We start from the raw sequence: 17,210 nt of genomic DNA, 5'->3' as shown, positions 1-17,210 counted from the left end.
TTCACTACCACAACTCTTTACAATGCAGACTGTTCACTTCCAGCGCCCTGTCACGATACCCAGTCTGAAATTGGTACCTAGATGAACAGAAGTATTATATGCCTCTGACACAACTGTAGTATCGACTGTAACTTCTTTTCTTGTACCATAAAGACAAAAAACCAAGCCACAAAACCTCCAGAATCATACAAATGCAAGTCAGGAAGATTGGATTTTCCTATGTTTTAAAAAAAAAGTTTTCCTCTAAAGGAGCACAGAGTTTACTAAGACTGTTGGATAAAAGCACCTGAAGAAGTACTTCATTCTGATTGATGTTTTCCCCTTCAAGCCTCACATAAAATTGTGTCTAGTTGAAATCAGAGATTTTAATCCTCTAAGAAGAAACTATACCTCCATAATAATATTATAAGACAAACTCAATTAAATTCTAAATACAAAATTTACAGATGCTCACCAACCTTTTGCTTTGTCTTCTCCAGTTTAGATTTCAGTTTTCTTCCTCTTTTGCCTGTCCAGCCAGTCACAAATTCTGACCCTGCAGCATGTATTTCAGAAAAGTCACATTTTTTCATAGGTATGAAAAGCAACAAATAAAACTCTCTCATATACACTTGTTCCTACCTGCATCTAACACATACCTACATACTTACCCAAGGAAGTTTCAGCTGTAAACGAATGTTTTGTTCCTCTGTTGGATTCAAACACAAAGCCTGGCAAATCTTCTTTCAGTATTGTAGCTTGCTGACCATCAGAATTGTGAATAGCAATTTCTCCTTCTTTTAAACAGGTCAGTGACCAGTTTCCTACAGTAAGTTTAGTTGGCCCTGGTGTTGATAAAATTGGCTGGCTTGTGGTAGATGGTTTTACTTGGCTTCGAGCTCTCTGCAACTTCTCAAGGAACTCACTCCTACTTTCTATTTAAAAAGAAACAAATTTGGTTTTTTCCAACAACTGCTTTCATCATTATGTATCTTAGTTTTTTCAAGAGCAAAACAACTCAGTACATTCAATGCAAAATTAAATTTAAAGTGTCCTAAATTTTGGTTTAGTGTATTTCTGTATTTCAACAGTGATCTATTCCACAATCGCATCAAAGCTGCAATGCAACAATGCAACTCTTTCTGAAAGATGAAATTCAGATGTATTAATTCATCATTACAATTATAATAGGAAGATCAAAGAAATGCATTACAAATTTTTAGTCTTCAAAAAATGGAAAAAAAAAAAAATCTCAGTATGCCCACCACGAACTATTCTCAAAAGGGAGTTTTCAGAAACAGGAAATTTAAAAAATTATTTAAAAAAAAACACAGTTTTTATTAAATTATATATTTATATTTTAATAATTGAAAGGCTGAGTACATAATTTTTTAAAAAATTCCATTTAACGTAAAAATGGAAACACCTCATTAAAGATTATATCTCAGATTCAAAGTTAAGAAGTGTCTTTCAGCATACTGATTTGATAAATACAACTTTTGTAGTCTATACATTTGTAAAATTGCTGTTTTCCTTCTGCTGCAATGACAAGCTCTAGGCTTTTTAAATCTGCCTATTTTTTACAAAACAAAATTGCAAATTAATGCAAAAATAAATATGCACTTGAGGCACAATGTTTTTTATTGCTTAAATTTCATAGCATACACCAAGAAGGCTTATAAAAATAATTTTGAGATTTGATATGCAAATGAAAATTCTGTTAATTAATTTCAGATTTCCATAATTACATTTTAATATATTTATTATATAGCATGTTCCACTGAAAGTATTCTGTTTATACATGGTTGGAAATAATTTCAGGTTCCCTTGGACAGAATTTTGAGACTTTATTAAAGCTTCAGAATTACCATTAAATTTCAATTTTTGCATTGAATTTTTTTTTCTAAAAATTCAAACAAAACAAGTATAGAGTTAATATGGAGAGGGGTGAGTACAGACCTTCCAAACTGTTCACAGTATATATACTTGCCCACCCACTCCAACTTTCATCATGCAATACACACTAACAGATTTCACTACTCAACCCTCATATTCTTGCCAGTTGTGAAGTTACTAAAAAGTTTACCATGAGATTAATCACTAATGATTTAGGACAGCAGAACATATAGTACAGTTCAGGACTTAAAGATACTATTCTGAGTCTATACTGTACTGTAGTATTTTAGTTAACAAATATTAATTTCTTAAGTAAAAAAGGCTGCTGCACATGCTTAGAGCTCATGGTTAAAGTTCAGGCAAATGGCACTGCAACATCAGCAATCTTAGTAAATGTCTATTTGACTACATATTGCAAAAAGCCTCATTTAATCCTACATTTAGCTCCTGTCCCTCCATGATATCCAGACTAGGCATCTTGTTAAAAAACTTGGGATTTGTTCAATCTTTTTCAAAAGATTGATTTGAAATAACATCTTAAATGCTCAATCTGACTTCTCTTTTAAGTTCCCTTCACTCCAAATTCATCTGAGCTATCCCCATTCCACTCATCTTGTGCAGAAATAGTCTCATCCCCTTGCCCAGACCATTGGGAAGTAAAAAAAAAAAAAAAAAAAATGTTGGCATCCAGGGGCTATGAGAATTAAAAAAATTATCTTCATGGATCTTCTCAAAATTGTATTATATGATAAACAAGTATCTTAACATAGGACTTGTTTATCTTTTAAGGTATTAACCTGATTAAAAAGAATGCAAAGATACATTTTCTGACCAAAAAATCAATAAATCTCAAAGTGGTTTCCAGCTGCATTATAATCAGAAACACTATATTGCATTTTGTCTTCTTGCCCCAAACTTGATGCATGAAGTCATTAATACTTCATTTCCATCCTGAATCATAATATGTTCTGTTATTTCACCCAATATTGAAAAGATAATTGAAAACATAATAATATTGCAAAGCACTTTACGTCTGCAGGTTCATAAATGCATGAACTGCTGCAAAAAAAGATGGAACAATAAAAGGAGGGTTGTTTCTGCATCCAGAACCCGTTGTGTATTCTGTACAGAAAATCAGAACCGGCTGTGCATTGCCAGTGCATAAGGTCTGTTCCCTTATCCTCTCTCCAACAAACAATTAAGACACTGTAATTTGTTTCCCAATCTCGATGAGAAACTTTCCATTACTTTGTCTTCAAACACATGCAAATTCATTCTGCTAGCTAGAAGCAAACAACAAATCACCATTTCAACCTGCTTTTCCTGGGATGGCCACTACAAAGTGCTTTTAATGACTGGGGTGAAAAAATTAAGTACGCATGGAGAAGAATCAAAACAAAAAGTTAATATACTTTTACTGGCAAGATGTTTACTTAACACAATTCACCAAGAAAGTCAAGTTACGGCCACATGCTATCTGATAAAATGCATCACAATTAACTGACCACCTTCCACCTGTTTACATCCTTTACTATTTAGTAAGCCAATTCCTGCAAAACAAAATAGCTCAAATCAAATTATATAAACAAATGTAACAGTCTCAAAACTTAACCTGGACTTGAATTGTAAAAAATCTACCTGAACTATCGGATCCTCCTTCAGGGCTTCCACTGGAATACATTGTGGCCAGCTTTCCATCCAAGATAAATCTGAACCATCCATTACTGCCATTAGATAGCTCCAGGGCTGCAGCATCACTCCAGATATACAGGCAGTCCCTTCCCCTAATGATTGACCAGTCTCTCCAGTGGTACGGTTTACCCTGCTGCAGTTCTTTAGCATCCTCCTGTGGTTCATCCTCCTGCAATAACATTGTATTAAGCAACAACATGAACCACAAAAATCTCCAATCCATTGAAAAAAAAAAAAGGAAAAAATCCTCAAACAACCAAAAAACCCCCAACACATAAAAACCACAGGCATTTTTAAAAGGAGGAGATTTCTCTCTCTTTAGGAGAGAAGAATTATTCAAACCAAAAGTGTAGGAACTATACTACTCCTGCAAGACATATCCTTGAAAGTATTCTTTAGTAGAATAATATACTTCCTAGAAGTTTCCTTTCACATATAGCTTTATCTACTCAACAATAACAACAGCTTACTGCCTGCAACATTCACCTCTGTTCAAAACTTGAATTGTGAGAAAAGAATCACAAAATGACTGAGGTTGGAAGAAACCTCTGGAGGCCATCTAGTCCAAACCCTGCTCAGTTATCTGACTGGTTATCTAGGACCATGTCCAGATGATGTTTAGTATCTAGCCACCAAAAAACAAAACCAGCGCCCCTCCCAAAAAAGACCCAGACAACCCAAACCCCACAGTAATTAAGTTTAACTATACACTTAAGATTTAACTATAAATTTAATTGAATTGGTAACAGAAGAAGTCTGTTATCCATTCAGTTCATCTGACTGGCAACAAGACTTGGAAATCGATAAATAACTTCAATATGTACTTACGGCTTTCATTAAGCAGAAAATTATTTTCTTTTTTATATATTTAATATATTTCATAACAACATTTAAAACATCTGGAATTATTTGATGCATGAACATCAAAAAAGATACACTTCTGACATGAATACTTCAGGAAGGATTCACTTTGTTACTAGTCACTTTCCAAACACTAAACAAAATCAAGTGCCAAACAACTTGACCACAAGAAGTATGAATAGGAAAACTCAGCAGATAATATGCTAACAGAAAATGAAGGTAGAGAAGAAAACAATTAAAACATGTGGCATACAATAAGCATTAATTTAATATCCTACCTTGCCCTGTCCATTTTTGTAACAATAAACATTTTACTAGAAGTGTCGGTTTTACAGTAACAAATAAAGCAAATAAAAAAATTCCATACACTTACCTTCTCAGGTTTAGACTCCTCTTCATTTTCATCATCAGACGATGGTCCTGCCAAAGTTGACACTTTACTAATTACACCAAGTCTAGCCAGTTGGTCTAGAAAAAGATCACCACCTTTATCCACTAAATCCCTTATGATTTGCAAGGCTAACAAATGGCCATCATCATCATCCTGTAATACATTGGGATGAAAAGAAAATAACAAAGGAGATCTTGTTAATTAAATATATATATTAATTAAATATAATTAATTAATTAAATTTACAATTATAAATTAAATAAATATATATGTTAATTAAATATATATATTAAATATATCTTTACATGCTGAACTTCACATGTGGTCACAGAGGGACACTATAAAAGTTTTAGGGTTACTTATTAACAAAGTACATGGAATCACTGAGTATAACTCCCTTTTTTGTACTGGTTTCATAAAGGATAACATTTTCTTTCTTCCTACCTCTTGATCAAGCACTGTAGCTGTTATCTCAACCAGTATTGTGGGCAGGTTGTGGCCAGCATCAGAGTCACAAACCTCTTTCAGCAGCGCCTCAGAACAAAAATGTATCATTTTTCTAATGAGCGCAAGACTTGCTTTCCTTTAAAAGATCGTAAAAAAAAACGGTTCTTACAATGATAAAGCAAGCAATAATTAAAGCAACAAAAAGGTTCAAGAAAAAACTCCTTTTGTACTCTATTTATGAATATTTTCAAAACACAAGAAATTTAATCTGTTTCGTTCTTGTTATTGGTACCAAAATTAGTTATTGTTAGAAAGCCCTGGATTATCTCTAAGAATAAAGCACCTCTGGTATTTTTTGATTTGACGGCGCTGTCCATCTAATATATACTTCTCTCCTCAACCCTTTCCCAGGTGAACCTATTCTATGTCCTGTCTATATCCACTTTTAGTGCTGGCAATTCACTTCTGCACACTTTGTCACCCTCAGAGGTATCCAGCCTTTCATTTTAGTCATGTATTTCCCATGTTTTGAGATCCCTATAATTTTTAACTCTGAAAGTACTATGAGATGATGCAGCTTCCCACACTAAGAACCATAATTAATTTGAGAGGAAACTCCTGTAGGGTTAAAGACGAATTTTTTTGACTGACTTCTAAAAACATAATTTTTCTGATTCATAAAGATAACTTTCAAGGAGAGAGCCAACTACTTCTTTGCACAATCTGCAACAACAATTAATCATTATTAGACTGTTAACATAGTTTCTTATTTCCTTCAAGTAAAATGACCTAATTTAAGCTTTCTATCATCAGCTCATGTGGAGTCTCTCTCCACTAGAGGCCTTTCTTATCTTGCATTTTCACCCAAAGTACCTGTAAACACTGGGAACATAAATAAGAGATTGGAATAAATGTCATATTTGCAGTATAAAAGGCTAAGAGGTTATGATCACATGCAATTTATCACAACCATTATGCCATGCACGGTATTCCTCTATAAGTAACAAATCAAGGCTACATTTTTGCAATTCAACAGAATTACAAAGAGCATCTTCTCTGGTTGATAACCTGTTAGTAAGTCTTCTAAAACCTTCAAAAACAGCTTTTTCTAGTCTTGATGATTTTCCAATGAATGTATCTTGATAACATTTTTTTTGTTTTCCTCTACTAAATTACAACTTTCATTACAGTGGCTACAAACAGCTGTAACCAAATCCTGTATGCACAGTGTGTACAATATACTGTATGAACATAGCATTCTTTCATCATGCTGCTACATTCAAGAGGTACGCTCTGGTCTCCCATGACTAACCATGTTTTTTCCAACACACCGCTCCCCCCGAAAGGAAAAAAACGCTGCTTAAAATGATAAGTAAAAATCACTCTTGCAACACTTTCCAAACAACCACTTCTATTCAAACAGAAATATGATTGTCACTAGCATTATTTAAACTTTTAGATTTACTTTGGCTTTTTAAAGTGTGTATTAATAAATTGTCTATCATGATAATTACCTTATTGAAGGCAACATAGTTTGTTGAAATGTTTGTGCAAACACAGGCAATAGTCTTTTCAAGTATATGGGTGCCATTTCTGGATCTCCTTTGGGTTCATTACATTCTTCCTCATCCTTGTTTGCATCTTTCTTTTTCTTCTCATCCCCTTTGTTGACAGGACACATCCAATCCCCTGGAAAATTTTTTTTCCCAAATACATTCAATTGCAAAAATCAACAAACCAAACAAAAAACCTTTCAAGACATTGAAGCTTTCTTTACTAATATCCAAGCACCTGAACATGAACATACATTCCTAAAAATGTAAAATTTACACATGCATGACTTCCTGAATAAAGTATTTAATAGCAAGTATCACCTGTGGCACTAGAATTCTCAAGAACAGTGAAAGTGCAGTTCCCATGTAGAAAGAAAGGATACCAGAGAAGCTACCAAGGCTGACACGCTCTGAATCCACAACAAAATCCTACTCTAGCCCAATTCCACAGCTGAAGAGCAGGACAACTGGCACTGTTCATGCCCACTTAATCATTTCTTTGGTAATTCCCCTCATTTTACAACATTTTAAAATACTAAGGTTTTTATGCATATGTTATGGGTTAAGAAAGGTTGGTCACAATTCTTTTTTTTTTAATAACCTTAATATAGTAAAATTCCAATAAGTGCATGACTGAACATATATCAGCATTTCTACTATAGCAGGTGTTATGGAATTAAAAATTGCACTCACCTGGAGACTGGAGAATAGCTACTACTTCACTGTGCCCCCTTTCCCGAGCTTTGTCCAAAGGAGTTTTCCCATCTTCATCTCTCAAATCAGGATTTGCACCATGTCTTAAGAGAGTCTGAAAACAAATATTTTTATGTATGAAAAAAAATTATGGTTTCTTCTTCTAAAGTAGCAAATGTGTTTTTCATACATGATTCCTACAGTCTTCTCATGCTTGTAAGTATTCTGTGCTTTTTGTATCTGTAGAGCTAATATAAAACTACTTTTATTCATTACTGCTCTATTATAATGAAAAATCTGTGTTTTGATAAACACTGCAAAGAATATGTAAATATTTGACAGCGCATGTGTCCAACATATTGCATTGAAGACATTTGGAACAGAATAAGATGAAAAGTCAGTAAGGCATCCTAAGGGTCAGTTTAAATCATACCTTTGCTACCTGAGGTCTTCCAAAACATGCTGCATAATGTAATGAGGATGACCTCTGACCTCTGTTAACATCAGCACCCCTTTCACAGAGGAATTCTACCTGTTACACAAGAAAATGGAAATTAGGTTTTTTATTCTTTACTTACATAAATAATGTAACTTCTTAAGGGTCTGTAAATCTAATTTACCATTTCCTGAGTTCCAAAAGCTGAGGCCCAGTTTAAAAGAGTTTGTCCTACATCATCCATAAAATTTACTTCAAAAGCTGAAAGATAAAATTAAATAAAATAGTTAAAGTTCCCACAACTATAAACTAACTAAAGTTCAACAGTATTCTTTAAATAAAAAGCAGGTCCTACAAAAATTAAGCATTCTCAATAATTCTGGAGAAGCATCTATGCTCTTAACTGCAATAAAAAAAACGTGGCATAGGTATGATTACCAACAAGAGCTGTTGAGTATTTAACAAAGTAAGTGAACTTGTATATAAATATTTTCAAGGAATTACCTAAGCATTTGTTATGACACCACAGATTATAAAAATCAAAGATAAAGCAAGCATCTCATTTTCTTTTTCAGAGTATTTTTGCTTACCTCCTGTGTCAATAGCATCTATTAGTGCATCAGTATCCTTACTGCGGATGCAATCTATCAGTTGCCGATGAGAACGTTCCCCAGAACTATCCAGTCTTCGCAATCCTGGGATTCTGCCTGTAGATCCAGCACTAGATTTTGGCAGGGCTTTTCTCCCTTCGAACAGCAGCACCAAAAGCAGATCTACTAACCGCATGGTATCCAGTACACATCTCTCATCACCCTGCAACGCACTTTCTATAGAATCTGGAAGTTCAGATCTTAGAAGATCCTGGAAATAATTAAAAGTCTGAACAATAAAAAATATACAGGGCTTTAGAAAATACTATCAGAATTGGGTTTAATCTCCAAATGAAATGCTTCCTTTTTTCCCCTCTTTAAAAATAACTTAGGTGTACGTGTGTGTGCACACATGTAAATATATATGTATATAAAATCTACAAATATGAATATCTACATATAAAATAGCAACATAAATCTTGCATATATTGAAGTACACAAAGGGAAAAGCCCCATGAAAACAAAAGCTGTAGCATAAAATAATTTCTTACATGTGTTACTACTGGAGAGCCTCTACACAGGGTTGACAACAGGCTTACAATAGTTGACACCTGATTACTTAATTTAGAGTCTGCAGCGGTAGATGGTGCTCCAGTGCTACTCCGTCCAGGTTTGCAAGCTGAAGATGGTCCTGATGCTGTCCCACCAGCAGCTGCCATGCGAGATAACAACTCCTCAGTTAATCCATGTTTAGCTAATGGAGCTGGGTCAACTCCACGCCGTGTGAATCTATCAGCTAATGAAGCAAAGCATCTCAAAGCTCCATCTGAAACCTAAGAAAGATGTGCAAGAAAAACTGATGAAATATCTTTTACTTAAATAAGAAGATGCTAAGAGGATATCCACAAGAATACAGGACACATACAAGAACTTGATTTCCCCATGTTCCCTTAGAAGTCAATGAAAGGAGGAGTCCGGCCAGAAACTCAGAGTTAGAACCCAACAAGTGCTCTGAACTGCTCACTAAAGGACTGTACTGTTGCTCTGTTTTTTCCCCTCTTTCTCTCTGTTGATCATATATAAAAATAAAGGAAACTTTCTGAGGATCAGCTTTATGAACATGTCCTTACCTATATGAGCAAAAACCCAAATCAACCTAGAAAAACACACTTTATGACAATATTGTTAAATTAATACATGTTGGAAGCCCTTTTTAAGGAATTTTTAGTTATAGATCTTCTTGTTACAGGAAATACAGATGCAGGATTTATAATTCCCACTAGCAATTGTCCATTCTCACAATAGTTTGAAAAAGAATCAAAACCAACCCACAGCTTGGTATTGAAATAGAGAGTACTTAACCTTCTGGTAGTTCCAATGTTAGAAACTATTAAAGTAGCCTTCTACTAATAAAACAAACACACACCAGAAAACCCCCCGAAACAGCAAGAAATTTCACTATGAGGATTTGCTTCCTAGCTTTCACACATTTACTGAATTTCTAACTTGTGGCTCAAGGAACAATGAAGACAAAAATTTCTTTGCAGTTTTATCTTCTATATTTATAGAATACCAAATATCCTAATATGTTGTATTTTTACATATATAGTTAATATTCTACTAATATTAAAATGTTATATTAATTTGGTGCTTTCTATTAAAATAAATGCTATCAAATGAGCCATTAAATGATGCAACAACTGAAAACTCACAAAGTATTACACTGACAGCGAAGCGTGATCATTCAAGTTATATTTAAAGGTCTACATATTTCTCTCAAGCACAAGAAAGTTTTCAATTGGACCAAGCCCAAAAATCGGACAAACTGGGAAAAGCAAATTTTACTCTTAGATAACTCAGATTATACACTGAGCACCTGACACAGGGACACACAAGAATTTTTGTGACAACAAAATACAAATTCCCAAATTTAGGTTTGTCACAAAAGGGAGGAAAAAATCCAACCAACCAACCACACACAAAAAACCCCAGTGACACTGTGTAAACAAGGCTTACTGACAATCCTCTTAACAATCCAACAAAAAATACTCCTGGCCAACTGCCCAGGAAAGGATCCAACATCTTTTCATGTCCGTGTCAAAATAAAGGAAGGTTGTGCCTTTAACATCTCTCTATCTACATACTAAAAGTTTCGGTCTTTCCGATCAGGAGGTTTGCACAGGCCTATCGAGATAACTTGCATCAGGCACATTTGCCTTTAAAGATGTACGGTAGCAAACAAGACTGATGTCAAGAAACAGTAGAAAAACCACCCCATGATACCTATTCTCTAACCAAACTCTGAATCACTACAGACCAAGTACTCCAAGACAGTTATTCATTAACATACAGAACAAGATTAGAGTATTAGCCAGATTTCATGAAGACAAAAATCTTAAATCTCCATTAAGTTTGCAGACTTCTGGTATGGTCTGTACATGCCAAACATTCTGAATTATCAGTACTCTTTTGCAATGGATTTTTTTCTTTAATGTGTAATGGTCACTGTCCATGTCCTCTGGCATTTTGCTCCAGTTCTTTGACGATACAGATAAACAATTCTGCCAATCTTTATGTTATTTGCATATATTTTATAGATATTTACCATAACAGCTGTCAAAAATACACAAGAAAGTTCACTTGTTTAACACACTGCATTAGTGGCATCAGTTTACAAAGCAAAAGAGTATTTGGAAAGTATTTACATTTCTTCTCCCAAATTGCAAGAGTAACACAAAGGTTAAAAAAACCGAAGTTACAGATAAGCTGTTCTTGGGGCCACATTCATCTGGTCTGAACTCATCCCTCAAGTGGTGTTACTAACTGGCAGCCCACACAAAAAGCAACCAAACCCAAGAGTGCAAAAGGACAAGGTGGGGAGCCACAAAATTTGGAAAGGGACATTACTGGACAAATCCATAATACACATCCAACATCCACTGTAATCCTGAGGCTTGTTTCATGCATAACATAGTTCTCAAGGATACCAGTACAGATTTATTTCCTATCATCTGGGTCCAATCTTAAACACACTTATCTTTAAGCTTAACTGCTGAACAATTAGGTTAATTTGAACTCTCATTCACATCCCCAACAGCCCCAGCAACTGCTTTTCTCTAACAATTTATAAATTGGGAAACAGCTAAAATACTACAGACTTAATGGTCTGAATTTCAAGATTAGCTTGCCTCAGATGATTAGTGTACTAATAAAATTACTTAATAGCTAAAAAAAATGTTAGCATGTTCTGAAATGGTTAGTGTATGACAGCCCCCTGCCAACTTTTCAGATCTAAAAATATATTTTTACAAAATTATCTCACAGGCAAGAAATTTAGTTACCCAAATATGATGTACTTAGTAAACCAGACTGGAGGCTGGATGCGTGCATGCAGAGAAAGGAATGAGGACAGAGGTGGGAGTGAAATGGAGACTCAGTTCTGGGTATGGACAAGAAGCCTGGCCAGGCTACAGTAAGAATTTGGCTAAATGGCTATTCCAAAACATTTGTATGACATACACAAAAGTATTCTAATAGTAGAAAGATAATTCCTCTGGGATTAATTTTCTAGATTTTACAAGGACTACTCAAGTTAGTAAAACTTCAATAAAGAAATGGAGCAGCATCTCTACTAGTACCATTTAAGCTGGCTTTCAGTGTAATACTTCAGCATTGACTACGGATGTTTTTATTGCTTCTCTTAGTTTGGCAAAAGAAATACAAACCACATTCATTTTTGTCTCTTACCTATGCTCAATTTTATAATGATTGAGGTACAGTCATAGAACAATAACTACTTCAGAAAGTGTCTCAAAATGCACCGGAAAAAGTTACAGGATATTTTTCAGTACAGTTTTCAGAGGTTAAATAAGACTATATTCAAACACCAGCACTCAGAGTCAAACACTAAGCAGTGTTTTTATTCTCTTATCATTACAACTATAAAGGAAACTATATTAATACCCAAATATAACACCTTCTATGTAAACACACAGTCAGGGAGGTTATATAAAGTTACCTAGTAATTTCTTTATTAAACTTAACAAAAGTTAAATTCACAGCACATTGAGCCAACTATTACATTACCTGATGGTCTTCATGTTTTAATAAACTAGACAGTGATTCCACACAGATCTCTAATGAAGAATCCTGAGGCTCCATTTTGCCACAGAGTCTGGATACTACAGCCATAGCTGAATGCAAAGTATCTTTATGAACAAGGTGTCCACTGTCACGAATGAATGTCAGAACACAATTCAACCCTCCAGCTTCAAACACAGCTCCTGACTCACGGGTACAGATTAATTCTAACACCTGTGACAAAACAAAATTTAACTTGAATGAACACACAAAAATCAGTTATTTATATCCACAGTCAAATATTTATATCCATCTACAGAACTGGTTAAGAAATGAAACAACAGGAAAAAAGAAAAATCTCTCTCTTCCTCAACACCCAGAAGAGGCCAAAGCCTCCAGTACTCTGGTAGTTAGTAGTTACAGCTTTCTTCAAAAACATGGAACATCTCCCAAAGGGATGGTCGTAACAGGTGTTCATAAGACGGGTAATAATCTCTCATCCTGGGAGAAACACACAACCAAGAGTTTTGAAACTTGTAAGAGCACCATTACCCTAGTGATGCACTTCTGAGTAGACTGGAACTAGTAAATAGGAAATGCATAAATTCTGATGTCACGGTAAGCAAGAACTCCAGCTATATGCTACCACATGGCCATGAGTTATGCTTTAAATAAGAGATTGTAAGGGTCTTCTAAATTTCTCTAAAAACTTCACAAGGGTGCAGGGGAGCTGTATCTATGCTATTGAAGAGACAGCAGACAATTTTTTTATACCAGGTAATTTAACTGTATCTGGAGCAATTCTTCATTTCTTTTGTAGCATAAAAATAGTCTTTGGCATTCTATTAGCATTCTAGTTGTACAAGATAAACAAGAAATTTATTCTAATTTTTTTTGTTTCCTTTTCTATATTTTCTTTTTTAAAGAAAGTTAAGCTGTGAAGAGCACCAGACAGAGTAAGGAAAAAGCAGCATTGTCAGCATGTACACTTCTGTCACAGTCCATGTTTCTGCATCACATTTTAATAAAATTAATAGGATTGGAACATGAGCAAGCTCTTTGGAAACAGCAAATTACCCAATTCCTTCTTAAAAACAAGAGGTTCTTAAGTATACTTACCTTCACACATTGCTCAGCCAAATCTCTGCTCGTTCTGTTGTTAAGTTCAACAACTACTAAACGATTACAAAGTGCCTTGATAGCTCCATCCACTCCCACAATCCTACGGGTGCATTCAGCTGATACATCCAGGTAATACGTTATGGCACGAGCTGTTACTTCCAGTACATTGTCTGGAGCACTTTCATCAAGAAAAATTTTGCACAGTGCTGGCAAAAAGGTTCGGGGAGGACATCTGCAGGAAAAACACAACACATTACTATGTTGTGCAAACTTCTCTACATGGAGCAATTTCATACACTTCCACATTTACACATTAGTGCTTTCCATGCACGCATCATTTGCTCAACTAATTTATAGTTGGTTCAGAACATTCATTTAGAACCCTTCATCTCATACACACATGAAAATTCAAATAGGTAATCTGCAAAGACGCTGCATTAAGAAGCCAGCAGAAAAAGATACTCTTGAAATTTTACAGTCATACAGGGGAAAAATTTATCTTGTTGGGATTTTTTTCTAGGAATTAACCTCACATCACCAAACAGAATGCATGTTTTCTTAACAGTGCTTCAAGGTTCATGATGATTAATAGCTACTTAATCATGAAATTTTATATACAAAGACTGAAGATTTTGGGTTTAATACAATTTGATTTTGAGTGGTCCTTCTTCCCTACATTATTTCCCTTGTGTTTTTATCCTATTTCAGTCTCCTCTCCTACCTCCTGCCTCATTTTTTTTCCCTTTATCACACTGAGAACATATTTAATTAACATAGCTTGTGTTCATTGCATTTTCTCTCCATATCCATGTCTCGTTAGCCTTTGGCTCTCCTCTTTATTGTTAGCCTCATTTCCATATGCAAGGATGGTGAAGAACATCCTCAAAACTCCAAAACAAAAAAAGCAAGCTGCAATGGTCCTCCTTCTATTCCTCTGACATTACAGAATATAAACTAAAATAAATACTTTTCGTTATTAGGACAGCTGTGAATAAGACTGATTTGGATCAAAAGTTCTAACACATGGAGCTGTATTTTAAGTCAATTTATCTTCCAGTAGCATATTTACTTAGCTATAAATAATTAGCATTATGATGGCTCACCACAGTGGTAAAAGACTACCAAGGTGATGGTGGGGTATTAAGTGAAGGGGATATATGCTGTGACAGTAGTCAAAATAGCTGGACACCTCAACCCTAGATGTAGGAGACCAGACTAAATCTACAGGAAGCAAATATTGCAACTTCTCCTTCAAGGATGGTTTTGGTTTGCAAAAGATGGCCTAAAACTTTTCTAAACCCAAAAAAGAAAGAATAACAACGTGTTTTTTTAATCTGGAAGACAGGTGAAGTACTTGTTGATGAATCATTCTGAAGACTCAGAGGTCATTCAGTATGCCATCTAGTATGCAATGGCTCATACAAAGGCACCAAATCCTGGGACAGCAAAATGCTAATAGTTTCCTTCAAGATCTTACCATGCCTTATGAAGAAATTAAAAATGCTGCCTGACAAATAAATACATTGCCCAACCATCCTTAATGACAAATTAGTAAGTGAAGCTTCAATAAACCCCAATCACATATGTAAAACTTTTACTGGCCTATCCAGCCTATTACTGTCTGTTGCTTTTAAGAAGAGTTTCTATAGTAACTTTGCATTTTAGACATCCACTGGTGGGAAAAAAAGTCTGAAATTTGTACTCATTATTAGAAGACTACCATATGCTAACACAAGAAGCATTTCAGTACATGAAATTTAAAGTGGACAATGTATTCAATGGTTTTGGTGTAGGATCTTTTATACTGAATTTTATGCAACACCAGGCAGATCACTAAAACACTGCTATGAACAATGTTCTTCAAACTATATTGAGCGAAAAAAAATCCAATAAACACAAATCTTAAAAGTCCCAAACAAACCAAACCCACACTTGTATTACCAAGTGGAGTTCCACTGTCTATTTTAGTATCAGCAAGAGTAGTAAACCATTTTTCTTAGATGGCCACACAGACACAGAAAGTTGAAAGCCATACTTAGCAAATCTAAAACTTACATTTTTTCTATCATTTAACAGCTTATAAAGAGACAACACAAAAGGAACTTGGCTGTATTTGTTTAAAAAAGGAGATTAAAAAAGGACACAAAAAAAATTAGAATTCCTGTCCTTAAAACACCTATCCACCAGAGCCAATTACCCAACAGACACAGTAAAAATACTAAGTTACTAAGAGCATATAATTTGTGTTGACTTCTTTGTCAGCACACAAATGCCAGTGCACTGTATCAGCAATGCTGCCCTTATAAAAAAAACAGCTCTCTAGCACAAACTTAAGGGTTGAGGGTTTTTTAAAATTACCTTTCTGCCAGAACTTTTACCTACATTAATCAGAGACCACACTTTTTCAATCAGCAGGTAGAGAACAATCTCCACTTGTCAGCACATTTGTTTTCTGACTTAGAGGAATGATTTCCAGTCTTCCCATAAGAAAACCAGGCTTTATCATAGGGTTTCAGGCAAAAACTCCAGTTAGCTACACAGGAACTCTTCGGAGATGCATACAAAATCATAGAATGGCCTGGGGTGAAAGGGTCCTTAAAGATCATCCAGTTCCAAGCTTCCTGCCATGGGCGGGGACACCTTCCACTAGACCAGGCTGCTCAGAGCCCCACCCAGCCTTGCATTGAACACTTCCAAGGATGGGACATCCCCAGCTTCTCTGGGCAACTATATTGGGTTTGTGTGGCCAGGCTTTGGTAGCAGAGGGAGCTACAAGGGTGGCTTCTGTAAGAAGCAGCCAGAAGCTTCCCTCATGTCCTGCAGAGCCAATGCCAGGTGGCTCCAGGATGGACCTGATGCTCACCAAGGCTGAGTCAATCAGGAATGGTGGTAACACCTCTGTGATAAAACATTTAAGAAAAAGAAAAGTTATTGTGCAGATGTAATTGTGGCCAGAGAAGAGCAGGGTGAGAATACGTGTGAAGAACAGCTCTGGAGACACCAAGGTCAGTGGAGGAGGGGCTGGAGCTGAGATTCCCCCACAGCCCATGGAGGTCCATGAGAATGCAGAGATCCACCTGCAGCCCATGGAAGAGACCCACATTGGAGCACATGGATGCCCAAGAGAAGGTTGCAAACCAAGGGGAAACCCATGCTGGAGCAGGATGTGCCTGAAGGACTGCACCCCATGGAAGAGTGACCCACACTGCAGCAGTGTGTGGAGAACTGGTGCCCATGGGATGGACTCATGTTGAAGAAGTTCCCGGAGGACTGTCACCTGTGAGAGGAACCCCACACTGGAGCAGGGGAAGGACTCCTCTTCCTGAGCAGAAGCAGGAACAATGAGTGATGAACTGACCCCATCTCCCTGCACTGCTGGTGGGGGAGAAAGTAGAGACTGGGAAGGAAGAAAGAGTAGGGGAGAAGGTGTTTTTAAGATTTATTTTCCTTTGCATTATTTTGCTTTGATT

General features: G+C 35.8%; 1 protein-coding gene across 9 annotated transcripts in view; it reads right to left on the bottom strand.

The window, feature by feature from the left end:
* HECTD1 (HECT domain E3 ubiquitin protein ligase 1) overlaps positions 1–17,210 on the bottom strand; it is a 63,372-nt gene that overhangs the window by 31,745 nt on the left and 14,417 nt on the right. For 4 of the 9 annotated variants that reach the window (XM_048306105.1, XM_048306111.1, XM_048306112.1 and 1 more), the window contains exons 3-15: positions 13,738–13,972; positions 12,625–12,852; positions 9,090–9,371; positions 8,539–8,827; positions 8,133–8,209; positions 7,946–8,044; positions 7,513–7,627; positions 6,781–6,955; positions 5,264–5,402; positions 4,802–4,972; positions 3,514–3,736; positions 639–914; positions 459–535 (exon numbers count right to left, since the gene is read on the bottom strand). In XM_048306105.1, the coding sequence (XP_048162062.1) occupies positions 459–535; positions 639–914; positions 3,514–3,736; positions 4,802–4,972; positions 5,264–5,402; positions 6,781–6,955; positions 7,513–7,627; positions 7,946–8,044; positions 8,133–8,209; positions 8,539–8,827; positions 9,090–9,371; positions 12,625–12,852; positions 13,738–13,972 (2,386 nt within the window). The remainder of the gene's footprint in view (positions 1–458; positions 536–638; positions 915–3,513; positions 3,737–4,801; positions 4,973–5,263; positions 5,403–6,780; positions 6,956–7,512; positions 7,628–7,945; positions 8,045–8,132; positions 8,210–8,538; positions 8,828–9,089; positions 9,372–12,624; positions 12,853–13,737; positions 13,973–17,210) is intronic. The other 5 variants (XM_048306106.1, XM_048306110.1, XM_048306108.1 and 2 more) reach the window with 3 other exon arrangements.

The sequence above is a fragment of the Corvus hawaiiensis genome, chromosome 6 (assembly GCF_020740725.1).
Source record: "Corvus hawaiiensis isolate bCorHaw1 chromosome 6, bCorHaw1.pri.cur, whole genome shotgun sequence".
NCBI lineage: Eukaryota > Metazoa > Chordata > Aves > Passeriformes > Corvidae > Corvus > Corvus hawaiiensis.
Note: the sequence above shows the minus strand (reverse complement) of the source record. Positions and strands in the feature narration are given on the sequence as shown.